Genomic DNA, 17,656 nt, shown 5'->3' with positions numbered 1-17,656 from the left:
TTGTTTTAAATAGAACGAAAACGTAATGACCCAACGCCACCTATTTCACGGCGTGACTCCACAGGTAAGCCTGGTGATGGGTTTAAGTGGTGCGTCTTCTCTACGATTGCCTTGATCTTTGCTAAGATTAGCCAAACATGTGGATTCTTTACTCATCCATCCCTCGAAGTTGGCTGTATCACTTGGGTAGCTAATACCCACATTAGAATGAGCCAGCACCGTTTTTAATGCCAGACAGTAAAATGGAATGATAGATTGATCCATTGATATCAGTATCGATTTATCATGTAATTAAGCATGCATTGAATCGAATATAAAATTAAAATAAATAAATGTTAATGTGAATGCAATGGGCTCAAGACCACTGCAACATTCACTACAATGTTATAAAAAACAGATGATTTGATTTAATTGTTGCTTTAAATTGCTGTAATTCATCTAATCACTAGGTGGAACGAATGGTGACATTATTGTTCCACCTCTATCAGACAGCCACCTTGAATTTTTTTTTTCACTTAATTTGGATTCGACCAACTCTGAGAGTGAAATATAAGTAGCACATGTCAGATGACTGACACATTAAACTGCTCTAATGGAACACAGGAATGTGCTGGTTAAGTGTGACCTTTTGAAGAGAAGCCAGAAGACATTGTCGTGGTGTTTCTTCTGGCATCTTTCCTAATTAAGATGTTGCTCTGCTGCCAGTAAGAATTTCCCTGCCTTGTGTATTAGCTTCGATATTACAATTCGGAACATAATTAGTTGTGCATCCAGAAAAATAGTAAGATAAAAATATACATGCACATAAAAAATGTGCTCAGACACATTTGGCTAATCAGGGTGGAGTCTAAGGTAAAACATTTTTTTTCCTCGTGGAAAAATTATTAAGCAACTGCACTTTTTTTTTACTGTAACCATCTCTGCGTAAAAAATTGCATTGTCTAAGCGTATCGGCTTTCCCTGCCCCTTGGCCGTTTGCTCCGAGTCTGGCTCTTTGTACCCTTGCCCAAGGCCTTGCCATCACTGGACACCTGCGCATGCTTTCTGCATGTCTCCAGCATACCCGCGTTCTGAATGAGAGCTACACTTGCCCTTGCTATTGAAAAGGTCACCTGCATTATAGCTTAATTTTGGTCTTGCTCTGGATCATAATATAGTTTATAATTTCTGTAACCAAGTGGGTTTTGTAAACAGGACTTATTGGCATATGCTACACAACTGCTGATGTGTTCCCTTGACATTTTGTTATCTTGCTAATTGAGTATTCTTCGCCAAATTCAACGCGTCGCCAAATGCTCAAATGTGGGTTTGATGGTCCTTATCTCTGTTAGCACCTCTGAGCTCGTGATGGAAACTCCATATTCCTTTTAGTGGGGCCATTCCTGTCTATAGCACAACCACAATTGAGCTTCTATGAAGTGGAACTTGGTCAACTATGTATTTGAAGTCGAGTGGCCAGTTAATGTTAAACATTACCACATCTTATTATTGAACATGATGGCATTCTGTACCATCAGTGACACACGATGTGCTCTATTGATAATTATCAAAGCAAGCCCCTTCATGCTTATTTGGTTTTAAAACTGTTGACAATGTGACATTTTAAGCAAAGGTGTCCTACAAATAGTTAAAGTATGGCCATACTTTGCGTGTGGAAATTAACTGAAACATTCACAAATAAGATTGTTGTGCTAATTTTTTCTTAGCTGGTTCTAAATGTGAAACCAATTGAGAACCAGGAACTAATTACATGTATAAGTCAAGCTTTATTGTTTTCTTGTCCTGAAGCTCAGTATGTCCTGTTGCCTTAACCCATTCCTTCAGCAATTATTCACTGCCTGTTCTCTTTAACAACGTCAGTATGCAGTGCAGTGGGGAAAAATCTTCCAACGAAATTGTAATACTCGCGTTATTATGTTTCTTGTGTGCACAGTGTAATGTGCGAGTCTCGTGTCCTTTTTTATCAGGGAAGTTTATCTACATTTGAGCCATGAAATTGCCACAACCATACAATCTACTGTTATATGGCTAAGATCTCATGACGTTTGTGCAGTGTTGAGATAGCACATATCTTCTGTTTAGAAATTACATCCAAACCAATTGACAATATTTACCAAGATGAAGATAATAACTCTTTTTTTCCAATGGCTTTTCCTACTTCGTCTTGGGTTGAATTGGCTCATTGCCCTACAAGGTCCTTTTGAGAAGCTGGTCCTTGCCTATTCTAGATTTGAAGCTTTCGTGACTGCAGGGATTCATACTCTTAGTTCTTTCGGTAAAGTCACGTGGTCCTTTCCATCAGTTTGTGGCATTTTCACGGGTGGCTTTGACCCACCATTGGAGATGAACACAGCTCCATGCTCGTTAGAGCAGGAATTAACTTGGTCTTGTTTGCACAGAGTTGGTATCTTCCTAGTTCCCATTGCATCACGTGGCTGTTATGGTTAAATGAAGGACATTTGTTCGATTTCATGTATACAGAATTTAAGTTGTTGCATCTTCACTGGCTTTATGGAGTTGTCTTCTAATCTAAAAGTTAAGGATGTATGCTGTACTTGTTATTCTTGAAATGTTTGTATTTTTTTTTCATTTGAACGAAACTCAATTTTTATCAGAGGTTTTTTTTCTTCAATTAAGCCAACTTGCAGATGATATCCAGAATGTGAAAACTGAATGGCAATAAATTACATTTCTAATGCTGCTGTGTGTAAATAGTTATTTGTAAAGCTAGTTCATTTTAACCAGAGCTTGTAATATTTACAAGCAATAATAGTCATTGTTAACATCATTAAATATATTTTATCACTTTTTAAAATAATTTCCTTTAATATTCAATTTGAAAGTTTAACATTTAAAGTAATTCCAATTTGTATTGGTAAAATACAAACTATTCATGAACAATATTTCACTTAATTCAGCAATAGTTTACACTCTAAAAGGTCCACTAGCTTTCATTATTACATCATAATTCAAAATCATAAGTGCAGTTTTTAGGTCATTAAGAGCAGTCCTAAAATAGGAAATTTCAAATACTGGAAGAGTTTATGCATTGTTACTGAAACAACTGAAATTTGGGCGATGGCTTTATCCATAATACCTGCTTTGTAGCCTCCCCTAGTGGAACACAGTTGCATTGCCACCCAAGGTGAAGCTGGGATTGTGCAGCACTTTCCAATTGCAGCAATCTACCTCTTTAATGGGGCGAGGTATTGCAGCCCTAGACCATCTGTTTACGTGACAGAGCATTGGCTTTGCCAGGGTGATTGATGGGCCTCGTTTTGAGATAGTGTGAGTGGGGGCATGTGTTATGACCCAACACCATCATCAACATCACAGCTGTAGCACTTAAAATTAGGGATCCCATCACATGCACATTCCTACAGAATACAAATGTGACTATTCCTTGCTGAGTCTTGCAAATATATCCTTTCGCAAGATACTTTGATGAATATAATGCAATATTCAGGTAACGCCTGCAAATGACTTATCATGGTCTCTTTCAATTCTCACTCGGTTAAACTAATTATTATCGGTTTAATTTAAATGCTATCGTATCAGCCAGTTCTAATCGATTGCCATAGCCAAATATGTAGATAGATGGCTAGAGAGATACATGCATTATATTATTGCACCAAGTAATTGGAGCTGCTAACCACGTAATTACTACCATGTAGTTGGCTCCACAGATTTCACTGCCAGGCTGGGATAGGTTCCAATTCAAGGCAACGTGTGGTATTATTTTATATTAACAGTTCTTGACTGGTTCACTTTAGACCGCATCCAAAATTGGTTTTGCCTTTCCCAATCACCTGAATGTATTCCTGCTCAAACTAACATGAGGCAGTGCTCCTTTCTGTAAAAGCAGCAGTCTGAGCCAGTGATGCAACCTCTGCATTCTGATTTCGAGGGACCACTTCTCCCAAGGACAACCATTATTATTGGCTTCCCACAAAGTAAAACTCATTTTATTGACTGCCAAGAGGTGACATGTCAGCTCTGACAAGGATTTTAACCCATAATTTTCTAATTGTTGGTTATACCCGCTGTGCCATGCAGACATTACATTTCTACCACAAATCAGGATTTCACACTTTACTAATACACTTTTCCCCCAAACTTTATTGAGGGTTCAAAATTTGTACCAAAAACATTGCTTTTAAAAGTAACTACTATTTTCATGCTAAACAGATAATTATCTGCATTCAACAGCAGCATTTGCTATGGCAGTTGAACAAGAAGGACTGAACTCAATGTGTGTGTGTGCCTTGTGGTGGCGGTGGGGTGGGGTGTGCTGCATGGGGCATGCAGGCCCGATGCTGCCTAACCTCAAGATGCAGGCAATGGACATCAAGAACCCGGACATCACCGTAAACCGCTACCCCATCAACTCCTCCTCCTCCACCCCCACCAGCACCAGCACAAACTCGACGTTTAATATGATCATGGACAGGACCAAGAAGGGCAAGGGAAAGAAGAAAAAACTGACCAAGGCGGACATTGGCGCGCCCAGCAACTTCCAGTGGGTGCCTCCCAATGTTGGAAGAATTGTCTTAAGAAGCGATTCATCTTTTGTATTGATGTGCATTTACAAACCAATGTCGGTTGTTACCATGCTTCATTTTGCACTCATAGAAAGGGCAATATATCATCCTGTTTTAATCCTAGTAATGGTACCGTAATGTTATTTTAATGAATGCATCTTAATTTGCACTCAAAGAGTCAAGTTAAAAGTATCGCCATGCCCTGAAGAGAAATGGAGCTTGCGCATATGTCCATTGTCAGCTCTGAGCCAGTGGTGGGGACCGTTGTCTCAGTAGAACAACCGTGGTTGACTTCCCTCTAAGTGATGCTCTTGTGATCGATCCTAGATGGATGATGTTCTGAGTCAATCCCAAACCGGGTTTTCAACTCTCAACCTTCCTGTTGTGAGACTCTCTGCACGGACAGTGCTCATTGGCTGGAAAACAACAGAGACTGGAAGTATTACTGAATCATTTAATGTAATCTAAAGAATGTACATATGGGAACCTAATGTACATGTTGATGGAAATGCCATTTAAACATGATGTGATCAAAATCATTGGCATACAAATGGTCATTATATAAAAGCAAATTTATTTAATTTTGATATAAATTGTTTCATAAAATGTATCTTTTTATTCCAGGCATGTTGGTCATATTGGATGGGATCCCAACACTGGGTTTGATGTAAGTATGTGTCAGTGTAAATATTACTCGGTCTCCTATGTTCTTTTATCAACGTAGTAATTACCAAAAGACCGAAAGAGTATACGGACAGTTCTCTGATCTTGACTTTCAAAAGTAGATTGATAAACCACTCGCTAATGATGTCTTTAGGTTATAGACTATACACCATTATTTTGTGCAGTCTGGATAATAGACTGACATAGCAGACGTTTATAGTCTGCATTAGACAGATAAACTGATCTATAATGGGATTTATTATAAGTTAAATAATTACAGGTTTTTTTCTATATTGTCCCTAAAAGAAAGGAAGATCTTGACATTTCAGGCAAACAGCACCAGTCTGAAATGTCGCCTTGAGACAATTAACTGACAGACTGAATTCTTGGTTGGGTCTCGAGACAAACTGACAGACTGATATCTTAGCAACATTACTTTAACAAAGACAACGGTTTTATGAACCTAGTGACACGTTTTAAAAGAGTGCTGTGTTGTGCATGCATATCTCTGTTGTTCCATCCCATTCTCTTAACCCACTGCTTTGGGGTGGGCAGCTGAACAACTTGGACCCAGAGCTGAAGAGTCTGTTTGACATGGCGGGCATCACGGAGTCGCAGCTCAAGGACAAGGAGACCTCCAAGACCATCTACGACTTCATTGAGAACTTCGGAGGCGTGGAGGCTGTCAAGAGTGAGATGCGACGCCAGGGTGAGTGGTTCGAGCAGGTGAACGCAAATGTGAACATATTAAATCATTAAAATCGAAGCTGATGAGCAGAAAACTTATGAGTGTATAGTCTAGCCAGGAATGGTGGTGCCCACCTGTAGTACGGTGGTTTTTTAAAATCCTTTATATTAAGTTCACTTGCTTGCGTGCTTGCGTGCTTGCTTGCTTGCTTCGGACCGTGCAAATATTTCGGTCGTTTTTTAACCCACTTCCCGTGATCCAATCGAGCTGACATTTTGCACACAGACTCGTTGTGCTTGACAATTAATTTTCGTGGAAAAAAAATCCTAAATTTTACACTGTTGCGGGTATTTTTAAAAAATATTTAATTATCAATTGCTTAATTGTGGCAGACAATCATCTGACCCATAGGTGGCAGCCATCTCAAGCCAGAGGACGAGAGGACTGTAGCCGCCCGTTTCATGATGACGCAAATGTTGACTAACCACATGGCATGAAATCCCTGCCCCCACGCTGTACAATGGAGACTATTTATAGAGCAGTTAAATTGAAGTCGCCAGGTTCTTGAAAGTGGTAAAACGGGTCAACGCTAGTGCCCTCGGGAATATACGGGGCATGTCAAGAGGTGATCTTTCATTTTAAATCCTTTATATTAACTTCACTTGCTTGCTTGCTTACTCAAGGAAAACAGAAATGAATAATAAAATGAAACCGATGCCACGCATATAAAGGATTTATAGTGAAAAACTTTGTTTTTACGGGTTAATTTTTTGGTGGTGATATTTGGTGGTTCGCTGAGGGTTGTGACACTCCTAAACCTGCTGGGCTGCACAGTGGGCAATGACGTTGCTTCACAGTGGGTCATGAATTTAGCTCTGCAGATCTTAGAATTTTATCTGCTTGTTTGTTGTGGTTTTATGCAGGTACTCTGATTTCCTCCAAAATGCAGAACATTCCCTCAAAAAGTAAAACTTCCCAAAGAAAGATCCTCCTGAAAAAGGTTAATGAAACTCATTGAGGCTTTGCTTGATGATTTAATGCCATTCTAAGGAAGTGTTCAGCAACAGAGCTGGAGTTATGGTACTAAAGAGCTGACAGGCTGCTTTCATTGAGTCCGGTTATACGAAGTTAAAAAAGATTGAGATCAAAGTTCCATGAAGGCAATTCCAAAGCAGAGAAAGAAAGATAGGTTCTTCATGTATGCATACGTTTTCATGGCGCATTCCAGTTTTCTCCTACATGCAAATATATATTTTATTACAAATGGTCCAAAAAATTTGAGCCGTCCTGAAATAGTCTTCAAGGTTCACTGAGGCTAATGTGGAATAATCAAAGGACTTACATATATACTATTTTTTGTTCCAGTTATTTTTTGATACTTCGTAGTAGGCATCTTTTTCTGTAAAATTAAACAGTATTCCTTCACATTGGTGTTGAGCGAAAAGTGATGATGACATTCTGTTGACAGGGCAGAGGAGGTGGTCACGTGAGTATACGTTTGTGCATTGCCTGCCGTGCCTAAGGATTTCGTATTACTTAGTGTGCCGTGATGACGCATGCAGCATTGCTTGAAGAGCCCACTGGCTCATGAAGTGTTTATTCAATGGAATTAAAAGTTTACTCCGTAAAGCTGTGTTCTGTGCAGCAAACTTAACATTCCACACACAGAATAACATTTGGTATTCGTGGCAATCTTCTAGCGCAGGACTGTCTCGAGAGCACTTGCACAATTTGTTGTAGTTTCATAATAGGGGGCGATGTTTCTGTATAATCCTAATTTAATAATTTTCAGGTATTTGTTTTAAATTTGCTAATTTGGACCATGATTCTGGCACACAATGTCCTACTCTTTTCGAATTACACAACAGTATGTTTATTGTCTGCTTGTAAAGCACATTCTATCGTAAATACACCGGCATTATGAACCATTATAAAGTGTTACCCAATATTCCAACAAAGATACTCGTAAATTGTAGTAAAAATGTAGGGCCATTAAAATGGACGTGTTAAAACAAATTCAAAAACAATTTACTCCGTATACAATTTACTTTGCCAGTTTCTATTCCTTTCAAAATAATAGATGTTAAATGGCAGTATAAACTAAATTACAGAAGGAGCTGAAATGTCTGCCAACGTGTGTGGATGTCATTTGAGCAGCCTTTTCTCAGTGGCTCACGGTGACCAGCATTCGATTCCAGTAACCATCGTACAATTACTGACCAAAGTTTAAATCTGTAAAACCTGTCCTGGTGGCCAGATTGTGGCTCTGACCACAACACCCCACCCTCGTGATGTGTCGTGCCATCCTTAGCACTTGCCGCAACAGCCTCTAAAGGACTCCGCGCGTGGGATCTTTGTGTCTCTTGTTTATTTATTTTTAAAATCACAGTTGCTTGGCACATGCCCAAAACGTCAAGCGGCCAGCAACGATGATCTCGTGATGGTGTGAGAGAGCCTTTGGCCAGGTTACAAGAGCTTTGGAAAATAAATTGTTGTTTGAAATTCCATTGCTGAAAATTGTGAGGAAAGAAGCCGAGATTTGTGTTCACCTGCAATGTGGTTGTTGGTGAACACAGTGTGGATGAGATGAACAAGTCATTCTGGTAGACGGACTCCTCAACATAGTTGAAGGTGTCAAGGAGTGAAGTTTGGAAACGATAACAGGGTAGAAGGGAAATAATAAAATAATAAAAATAAAACATGTTTTATTTTATTATTTCCCTTCTACGTGACTTTACCAAAAGAACCAAGAAGATGAATCCCTGCAGTCACGAAAGCTTTAAATCGAAAGATAACAGGGTAGTCGTGATAAGTCACCTGACTGCCAGTAAGCGAATGACATGGCGTGAATCGGTGAGGGGTGGATCATGAATCAATCTCACTGCTTTACATTAGTTCATGTTGATCACAGTCAGCTACAAATTGCACACTCCACTCTAAATAATAAAGCAACATCTTAAATGTCGCCTAAATGTGTGCTTTGTCTCCTGTGTGTGTGCATGCGTGTACAGCTCCCCCTCCACCCCCTCTCCCGAGCCGCAGCAACTTCCCTCAGACGCCGTCCTCGGCTCCCCCCCCTCCTCCGGTGCGCGGGCGGAGCGCCCCACCCCCTCCACCCCCCAGCCGAGGACATACCCACCCGGCGGGGCCCGCACCGCCGCCCCAGCTGCCTTTCCGCGGGACCTCCGGACCCCACCCACCGCCAATGCCCACCATGCCCCCCATGTCTGCAATGGGACGGCAGCCGCCGCCGCCCGTGCCGCCTCCTTCCATCCCGGAGGGGCCGCCCCCTCCCCCACCGCTGGTTTCTCACGCGCCCCCCCCCGCCTCCTCCGCCGCCCCCGCAGTCCCACGGTTACAGCAACAGCTACGGCGGCGGCGGCGGCGGCGGAATCCCGCAATGCGGCCCTCCGCCACCTCCGCCGCCTCCGCCGCCGCCCCCACCCCCCGGTCCACCGCCTCCACCGAGCCCCATGGTGCCGCCGCCGCCACCGCTCTCTCTAGGACCTGGCTCCGGCCCTGGCCCCGTCTCTGGCTCGCGGGGGGCCCTGCTGGACCAGATCCGAGGGGGCGCACAGCTGCGCAAGGTGGACGAGGCGGCGGCGGCGGGAGGTGGGGCGGCGGCGAGGCCGGTATCCACGTCGGGACGTGACGCGCTGCTCGACCAGATCCGCCAGGGCATCGCGCTCAAGACGGTGAGTGTTGATGGCCGAGTTACAGGGAATGGAGGAGTCTATGCTTTTCGCGTATGGGGAAGCATCGGAATGTCTCAGGACTTCCAATAAGAAGGTCCTGCGTTGGGTTGTCAGACATTTATTTGCATTTGGGATAAAAAAAATTCACGTGTGCCGCAAACGCATGCAAAAGGGATGACACTAAAACCGCACTCGGATATCCTGGTAAGCAACTTGCTGTCCTATGAAATGTGCATGCTAGTTGGTAGTAGGATTTGAATGTGATTGCTATAATATAAACTAGCAAATTTTCCCAAAACAACCCCTTGTGAAATTACTCTTCAGACTCAACGATGCTTTTATAGATAAAGAGCACTTTTTTCAATCGTGCTCCGTCTATGATTAGTAACATTTCTAATATTAATTTAATCATAATACGCTCTTGCTGAACACTAAACAAATCAAGTTTTTACATTTTGTGTACCCTTGCGTTAAAATCCTGTACAGGGGTTCATACAGCCCATCATTCCTCTGGGGGGAGTAAAATGAACATCTCACTTCATGGTGTAATAGGCATTGGTTGCCCTATCGACAACTTCTATCACGTATCTGGGGTTTAAAGCCACTGAAAAAATATAATATGCGCATTGCTTATATAATCGTGGCGCTTTTACATTGTTGCAATGTTAACTACCTTGCCTGGTATACAGGAGGTCGTCAGTTCGATCCTGACTCCTCTATATGTGGAGTTTGTATGTTCTCCCCGTGGTCGCGTGGATTTTTATCCAGGTCCTCTAGATTTTCCCTCCACATTTGAAAACTTGTGTTTAGAGTATTTAGCTGTTATAAATTTCCACGTGATAAGTTACTTTGTTGAGCTATCATATGTGACCAGGTCGCTTCTGAATAATATGTATATAGCTCAGTCGGCTTTACCTGGTAAAATAAAAAATAATTTAAATAGTTTGTCTGGTAGTCCCACAGGTCAGTTGATTAAATGTAACAAAAGTTAGCCTGTCGATTGCCTTTGTTTCGCCAGGTGACGGAATCAGATGGAGCTGCCTCATCAACCCCAACAGTGGGGATCGTAGGAGCTCTTATGGAGGCCATGCAGAAGAGGAGCAAAGCCATCCACTCCTCCGGTGAGATACATCACACAGTCATTGCCGAGGTGGTAAATAGCTCGAAAGCAGGGCCTGTGGTCGATTATCTACAATTACAGCAGCATTGTTCGCCGACATTAAAATGACAATTGCGTTGTGATTTCAATTCGTAATCAATGATACAATTACAACTGTAAATGCAAGAAAACACCTGCGGTGACACCAATTGGTAATTTCATTGCAGTAACTAGCAACAGTAAAAATAAGAATACGTTTTTGTCAGTGTGAGCAAGGCAATCTACAAGATGCAAAATATACTGAATATTAATAAAAGTTTGGATATGAAAAACCACTGCTTACCGTGCATAAACGGATGCCATCTAGCACTGCTAAAGTGAGGACAATGAAATGTAATCTTTGGGGCCATTCCTTGACATGATGAGGCTGCCTCTTACAACTGCTGTTAACTTGTGTCCCAACAGACGAGGATGATGATGACGACGACGACGATGATTTTGATGAGGAGGACGAGTGGGAAGATTGAGCTGGCGAGGCTGCTACCTTCCCATGTCTCTCCGGACCCCTCCACCTCGCCACGTTCCAGGATATTGTGCAATATTATCCGTGCCCCTCTCACCTTCAAACCAGCCTTCGTCTCTCACCGGCTCACCCTTTCTTTTCCCCCACGCCTCCACCTGTGTGACACCAGCATGGGCATCGTGAGTGTGCCCACCATTGACGCGAGCACCACGGCCTGTAGACCTGCATCAGAAACTTGCCCACTACAGACCCCCTAATCCTAGAGAGAAAAAAAATATAGATCAACGTTTTTAAAAAGTTAAGCGTTTTAGCGCAACGTGTGGTTTAGCCTTCAGCTGCGCACACTACATGAGCATTGTGTTTTCTTTTGAAGTGTTTAAAACTGTTTTTCGTTGGGGGGTTCTTTATCAAAAGATGCTTATTCAGGTAAATGCTGACCATCAATTGGGTAAAAAGAAACTCCCGCTCTTGCACAAAAACTAGGACATTGTCACCTCGATCTGCTGTGCGTCGGAGGAATTTGCCGGGCGCTTCATGAAAATCTTTCATGCTTGTCGTTCACGGTAGCGAAAGACAAAGTAATGTTAACCAACAAACATCTGTTGTCCCATTATCCAGACAGATATTACTTACGTACGTGTCTGTTACCTGCTCTTTCAACTTGTTCTTTTCATTGCATTTCTCTCCATGTTGCTTTTGTTTGGCTCTGTTTTTACCAAAATGTTGTACAGCATGGCAATGCTGGCTGCATCTCTTACCGCAGTGCTACCGTGTCATTCACTCAGGGCATCTCTATTAACCATGCAATTCTCTGCACAAATATACACACGTGGACGGTATATTTGTTTGTGGCAGTTGTTCATTCATACCGTTCTACTACAGTATTTAGATAGAAATGTTCCGAGTCTTGAGGTGCCCAGATATGGTGGAGTCGGGTGTTGTGTTGGTCCCACTGCACCTTGCTCATTATTGCAGCCAACACTACACGCGCTCTATTCAATATATCTCACCACTGACGTTTTTATCACCAATAACTTCATAAAAATCTACGACTAATCAATCTATAGTTGTTTGTATCCCTCAATCGTGAACATATAATTATTATGACAGCGTGAGTGGTGAAAAAAATTGAACAGTGCAAATGTAGTGTTACCTGCATTATAGACCTTTAACAATCCACCAGGAAATGAAGGCCTCATAGGGAGTTGTTTGACCATACTTCATGCTAAATGGTGCAGGTTGGTGAAGAGAGGATGGCAGTTTACCATTTGATAATAGCCACGGTTGTTAGCACTGGCTCGGTCATTACTAACACAGCGCGTTCCTAACTCGGTGACCCAAGTTCATTGGTTTGGCAAAGGGCTGATGAATTAGCCGATTTAATCATTGATCGATAGGTGCTGGTCATCCACAAAACTGAATAACTCATTGGAAAAAGTAATTTCCACTCGCCTTAAAACTAAGCAGTTGGTAAAATCAACAAACTGATGTGTAATAGTGGCAGCCTTCCCCAACATAAGAGTATTCTGCATGCTGCACCCCTCACCACCTCCCCAGAATGGACACTCACAATGTTAACTATGAAATACAGTGGGGAACCAAAACTATTTGGATAAAAAATAAAACTGATTGACATATTGAATGAAATATACTTTGGTGAGTTAGGAATAGCATTGGTTAATATTTTTTGTTTCAATTGCATCACTACCTAGAAGTTTTTCCATTGTCGAGTCACGCGTGATGTAGAACGTTGTTCATATGCAACGGTAACACAGAAAAGATGACCTCGGAGCGGTCAGGAGATTCGTGATAAAAATGTGTTATATTGTAGCCATTAACAGGTGATGCGTAATTGACATAAACTTTTGAGAGTTTATTTTTGACACTGGTCTGCATGTAATATTTAAAATTAAATCAAACCCATGCCCAGAGATATGACTAATGCTTCTGTACCAGAATAAAAGCACCTACACATTTGCAGTTTACATATTCACATCGGCTCCACTCGCGCTTTACCAAAGATTAATGCCCCACCTAGTTTTCATTGGTTTACCCCTCGCCCCCATTGACACTACATTGTACCGTTAATCAGATGCATTGTCTCTTGGAAAAGGAACAGAAAGCCTTGCGATTATAGCTCAGCAACTTTGCATGAGTCTTGCAGAAGCAGACGTCAGTGGTTGTGAATGCGAGTTACAAGTGCACATTTTTAAACAACAAGCAGTTCGCGTTCACTGTTTTTGTGTCAATATTCACCTGGTTCTCATAGGTTCATTACTTTGTGTTTTGCAAGTGTTGCTTGTGACCCAGCACTGTTGGTCTCGCTGGTTTCATGACACTCGTTGTTTCACGACCAAATGTAAAGCCTACACGTGATGTAAATATGCACATGCAGAGACCCCCGTCTCGGGGTTCTAAAGACAGTCTGCCTGCTCTGGCGAGCGTCGAGCAGTGCTTGTCGCTCTGCGCAGCCCTCAACCACCGTCAACATCCCTGTAATGGGGAAGGGGGGTTATTATACAGAACAACCTCTGACTACCTAGAATGTGGTACTCATTTCATTAACCCTGAAGGTGTGGTCGTGTAGGTTTGAGTCTGAAGCCCACCCAAATGTGAGCTTTAGGCTCCAACCACAGGACCGTGTCGGCATTGTGGTTGGAATGAAGCATAGTCAAAATGCAGTATGACGTCTATAAAGTATTTTCAGCTTTTGTGTTTCTGCACCACTGTCAGTTCAGCCCCTAAAACTCGTATGCGATGTTGACCTGAAATGAGCCGAGCTGGGCCAGTCTTGCAAATACAAATACCACCTATGGAAATGGTGGTAAAATTCCCAAGTTGGTCAATTTAATTAGGACTGCACGTTTTGCAATTATGCATTTTATCTCCCATAGTGGCGTTCAATTTGAGCCTAAAGATTCGTATGTAAATAGATTTTAATTGCGCAAAATGAGCACGTGCCACTTTTAACGCGCAACGCGCTGCAGTTGTCGCGCCGGGCCCCGTGAGATTAAAGTTGCGTTCTAATTTACCGTGGCGTCGCCTGAGCCACAGTCGTTCCACTCCTCGCATGACAAGCAAGGTAATCGCTTCAACCGGTTTCACTTTGAGTTGTGTTTAACTTTAGCAATCGTCGCATTGGATGGAGTCTGCACCACCTTAGCTGCTGCCAACTCTTCTCATTTGACAAAAACGTTCTCATTTTGACAAGTACGACACTACATCATCACTGCAATGTAATGGAAAATGAAACCCAACTTTTTCCTCAAACTTTTTTTTATCGCTTGTGGAACTGCATTCGGGCGTAAGATGTGATTGTCTGAACTAATTGTTATGCTCGCGTGTGTACATTCGGGATTGTAATGTAATTTATAGTTTTCGTCTGATTCCAGGAAATCCAGCTTCACTTGTCAAAAAGGCCAAGTGGGCGCGTCATATATATACACAATCATTCGGAACTAAAGAAACGCGTTCTAAATTTTAACCGATAAATTTGGCCGAGTTTTTAAACTACAGAGTGCCCTTTATATAGCCAGGTGTGGTAGCCCTTTGAGATTGTCTTTGGCAAGGGGGGTGTGGCAAATGTGTAATCTCTAGCACAGGTAATTATATCTACTTATGTACAGCAGTGATTTTATTGCAAGGCTGCTTGGTATGAGTGCTGTGAACTTATGGATGTGCAGCGTCTTTGTTAAACCTTTGAGTCACCCCACCAACCAGGTGACATTCAGGGCTTAACGGTAAATGGCCACCGCAAGTATTCCTTATGCGATTGATTAGACATACCTTGACTGATAGCATGGTACAGAGGCATGGGGGCTTTGACATACACTAATTATTTGCAATCAGCCCTTGGCCACTTTTTATCCATTATTTAGATCTGCCAAAGGCAACACACACGTTGAAAAAAGCCCCCCCCCACCCCGTGATGTGGATTGTTATTAATATATTTAAATTTTCGATTCATGGTGATAAGGAAACTTCCATTTTTGGTATGCAGGAAGATTTTGATTTAGAGCCCATTGAGAGAAGTGGTCAGATTATTGTGATAGCAAAACATGTTTTGTCATGAATTTCTGGCATATAAACTGGCAAGTGGGAATAAAGTGGCACCATTCTGGCCTCTACCAAATATCGGGGAAAACCCCGTTTCTGTTCAAGTAGACCAGGAGACTTTGAGAAATATCGGTTCATGGGTACAGGGTGCAAAATAAGTACATATATTTTAAGATAAAATCTTGATTTGAAGCTTTCGTGACTGCAGGAATCCATACTCTTGGTTATTTCGGTAAAGTCACGTAGGTAAAAAAATAATAGATCACGACGTTTCTATCGCCACACAAGCAATCGTCCTCAGGTGGGAGAGGACGATTGCTTGTGATCGAAACGTCGTGACTTTACCGAAATAACCAAAGGGTATTTTGAGATCAACTTAAGCTGCTTATTTTGATCACGAATATCTAATTGAGCTTAATTTTAGTGAAACCAATGCATGTGAAGTTTTTAATAACGTGTTTTTTTAATTAATGTGTTTAAATATATATATATGACCTTGGCCTATAACGGCAAACTATGTATAATGTAACAAGTGCTGGGAATGTAACGTTTTTAAATGCATTCGTGGTGTGTGAGAGAAATCATTCATATTAATGCTGGAGTCCTGGGTATGATCGTGTCCAACTTGCGCCAATTTGGTTTCACGTTTTACCGACTAATGGTGAGATTTCCAAAGCGTTAATGAAAACGTCCGCATCGTGACTGCAAGCGTCCACACAAATGTCGAGGGAAGATGCTGTGTGTGATGTTAGTTGTACCACCAGAATGAGAGCCAGGCGAGACCAATGTCATAGAATCTGTTTCGCATGAAATGTGAAGAGGTGTGCATTGGCTTTTTGAATCAAAATGGTTTTGGGAGTTTTTTGTCTGTTGCAATTTCTGCTGGTTTATAGGTGTTTGTTATTGCTCTGATTTTGTATAACTTACTGCAATAATCAATTTTAGGTTTCTTAATTTGTAAACGGTGTACACAAACTTATTTAGGTGAAGGGTAATGTCTAGTAAACTTTTGACTAGCCATGAATTTAATAATATACAGGAAAAAAAATCTACTCCAATAAACGTACATCCCTAACGGTTGTTGTTTTTATAACAAGAACTGTTGTAAATGAATGCGCTACAGTTTGCCCAATAAGATATATTTAATTAAGGTGTAGAACAGAATACTGTATATTAAAATATATATTAAAAAAAACTCACAAAAAAGGAATTGTGCAAATCGTTTAACTATTAACAAGGTGCGCTTTGTAAACTGATTAAATATAATGACGCATTTAGGGATTTCTCGGCATCATATGCAAGTATACTCTCCATGTATGTAAAAGTATGTGTACTATACTCCCGTGTGAATTCTCACAATCTCATAGGCGTGTGAACTTTGTGCTTTGTGTTGGTGGTTACGTTTGCACTATGGTTGCGTCCACACAGAAGGCATTGCAAATTCTTCAACCAGGGAATTATATTCTGGTCCCTGCAATCCTCCCTGCCCCGCCCCCCCCCCCCCGAATGTGCCTTAGCTTGTCACCAGTCTCACTGCACAGTGCATAACATCGCTAATAAGTACATAATAAACCTCATTTCCTTACATGCCGCGTGTGTTCAGTTGCCTTTGCACCGTCGTCAGCTTTCATTTTATATCGCGTCATTCATGGTAATTGCTTCCCACGACGCTGTACATCAATTATATATGAGGGCCAAATCCAATTTATAGCGACTACCAAGAAAATGAACACCCTCAATGAAAAACAAATAAATTTCACCAAGAGAAAAGGCACGAACAAAAAAAGTTATCACAACAGAGAAATGAAGCCCCATTCCAGACCACAATCCCAACTTGTCACACATTGCCCAGGAATGCTTCACTGCAGTGACAGCTGGTGGCTAAACGTGAAATAAAATGCTGATTAGAAACTTGAAAATATGCAGGAATTTATTGTAACCGCTTCCCTAGGTATACAATTTCATTTTTGGAAGTCCTGCTCGAGATCGGTTTTCCTACGGAGAGACTGTCCCGCCATAGGCGAGTGGAAGTTCCACATCTGGCTCGGGGCGACCAACAGAGGTGAGCGTCACTGATATATATTCATTGGAGCTGCGAGAATCTGCAACCTGTTTGATCTGTATGCAGATTTCCGTATAGTCCATGAGCCAGCATAGAAATTGGTGCCACCTTTGCTAGCAGTTGTCAGGCATGTGGATGTATTTCAGAATCTGAATATTTATACTGGAGGAATCCGATGATCTATAAAGCAATTTTTTACATGTATCGAGTAATATAAAACCCACTCGTTTCAAATTATCACAATTCCTTTTTATTGGTCACAATTTGAACCACTAAAGTAATTCGCCTTCAGGTGATATCGACATTTGAGATAGTGTATGGTGTGGGAT

At 41.7% G+C, this 17,656-nt stretch overlaps 1 protein-coding gene across 1 annotated transcript in view; it reads left to right on the top strand.

Annotated features, from left to right (window-relative positions):
- The window catches only part of LOC144729494 (actin nucleation-promoting factor WASL-like), a 42,587-nt gene extending 25,737 nt beyond the window's left edge, over window positions 1-16,850 (top strand). The window contains 8 exon segments of the mRNA XM_078609829.1: window positions 14-64; window positions 4,309-4,519; window positions 5,166-5,208; window positions 5,760-5,913; window positions 8,904-9,208; window positions 9,210-9,587; window positions 10,606-10,708; window positions 11,152-16,850. Coding sequence (XP_078465955.1) covers window positions 14-64; window positions 4,309-4,519; window positions 5,166-5,208; window positions 5,760-5,913; window positions 8,904-9,208; window positions 9,210-9,587; window positions 10,606-10,708; window positions 11,152-11,213 — 1,307 coding nt within the window. The 3' untranslated portion in view covers window positions 11,214-16,850.
- Window positions 16,851-17,656: the final 806 nt, after the last annotated feature.

This window comes from Lampetra planeri, chromosome 32 (genome assembly GCF_965212315.1).
Source record: "Lampetra planeri chromosome 32, kcLamPlan1.2.h2, whole genome shotgun sequence".
Lineage (NCBI taxonomy): Eukaryota > Metazoa > Chordata > Hyperoartia > Petromyzontiformes > Petromyzontidae > Lampetra > Lampetra planeri.
This window is presented reverse-complemented; position numbering and strand designations above follow the sequence as displayed.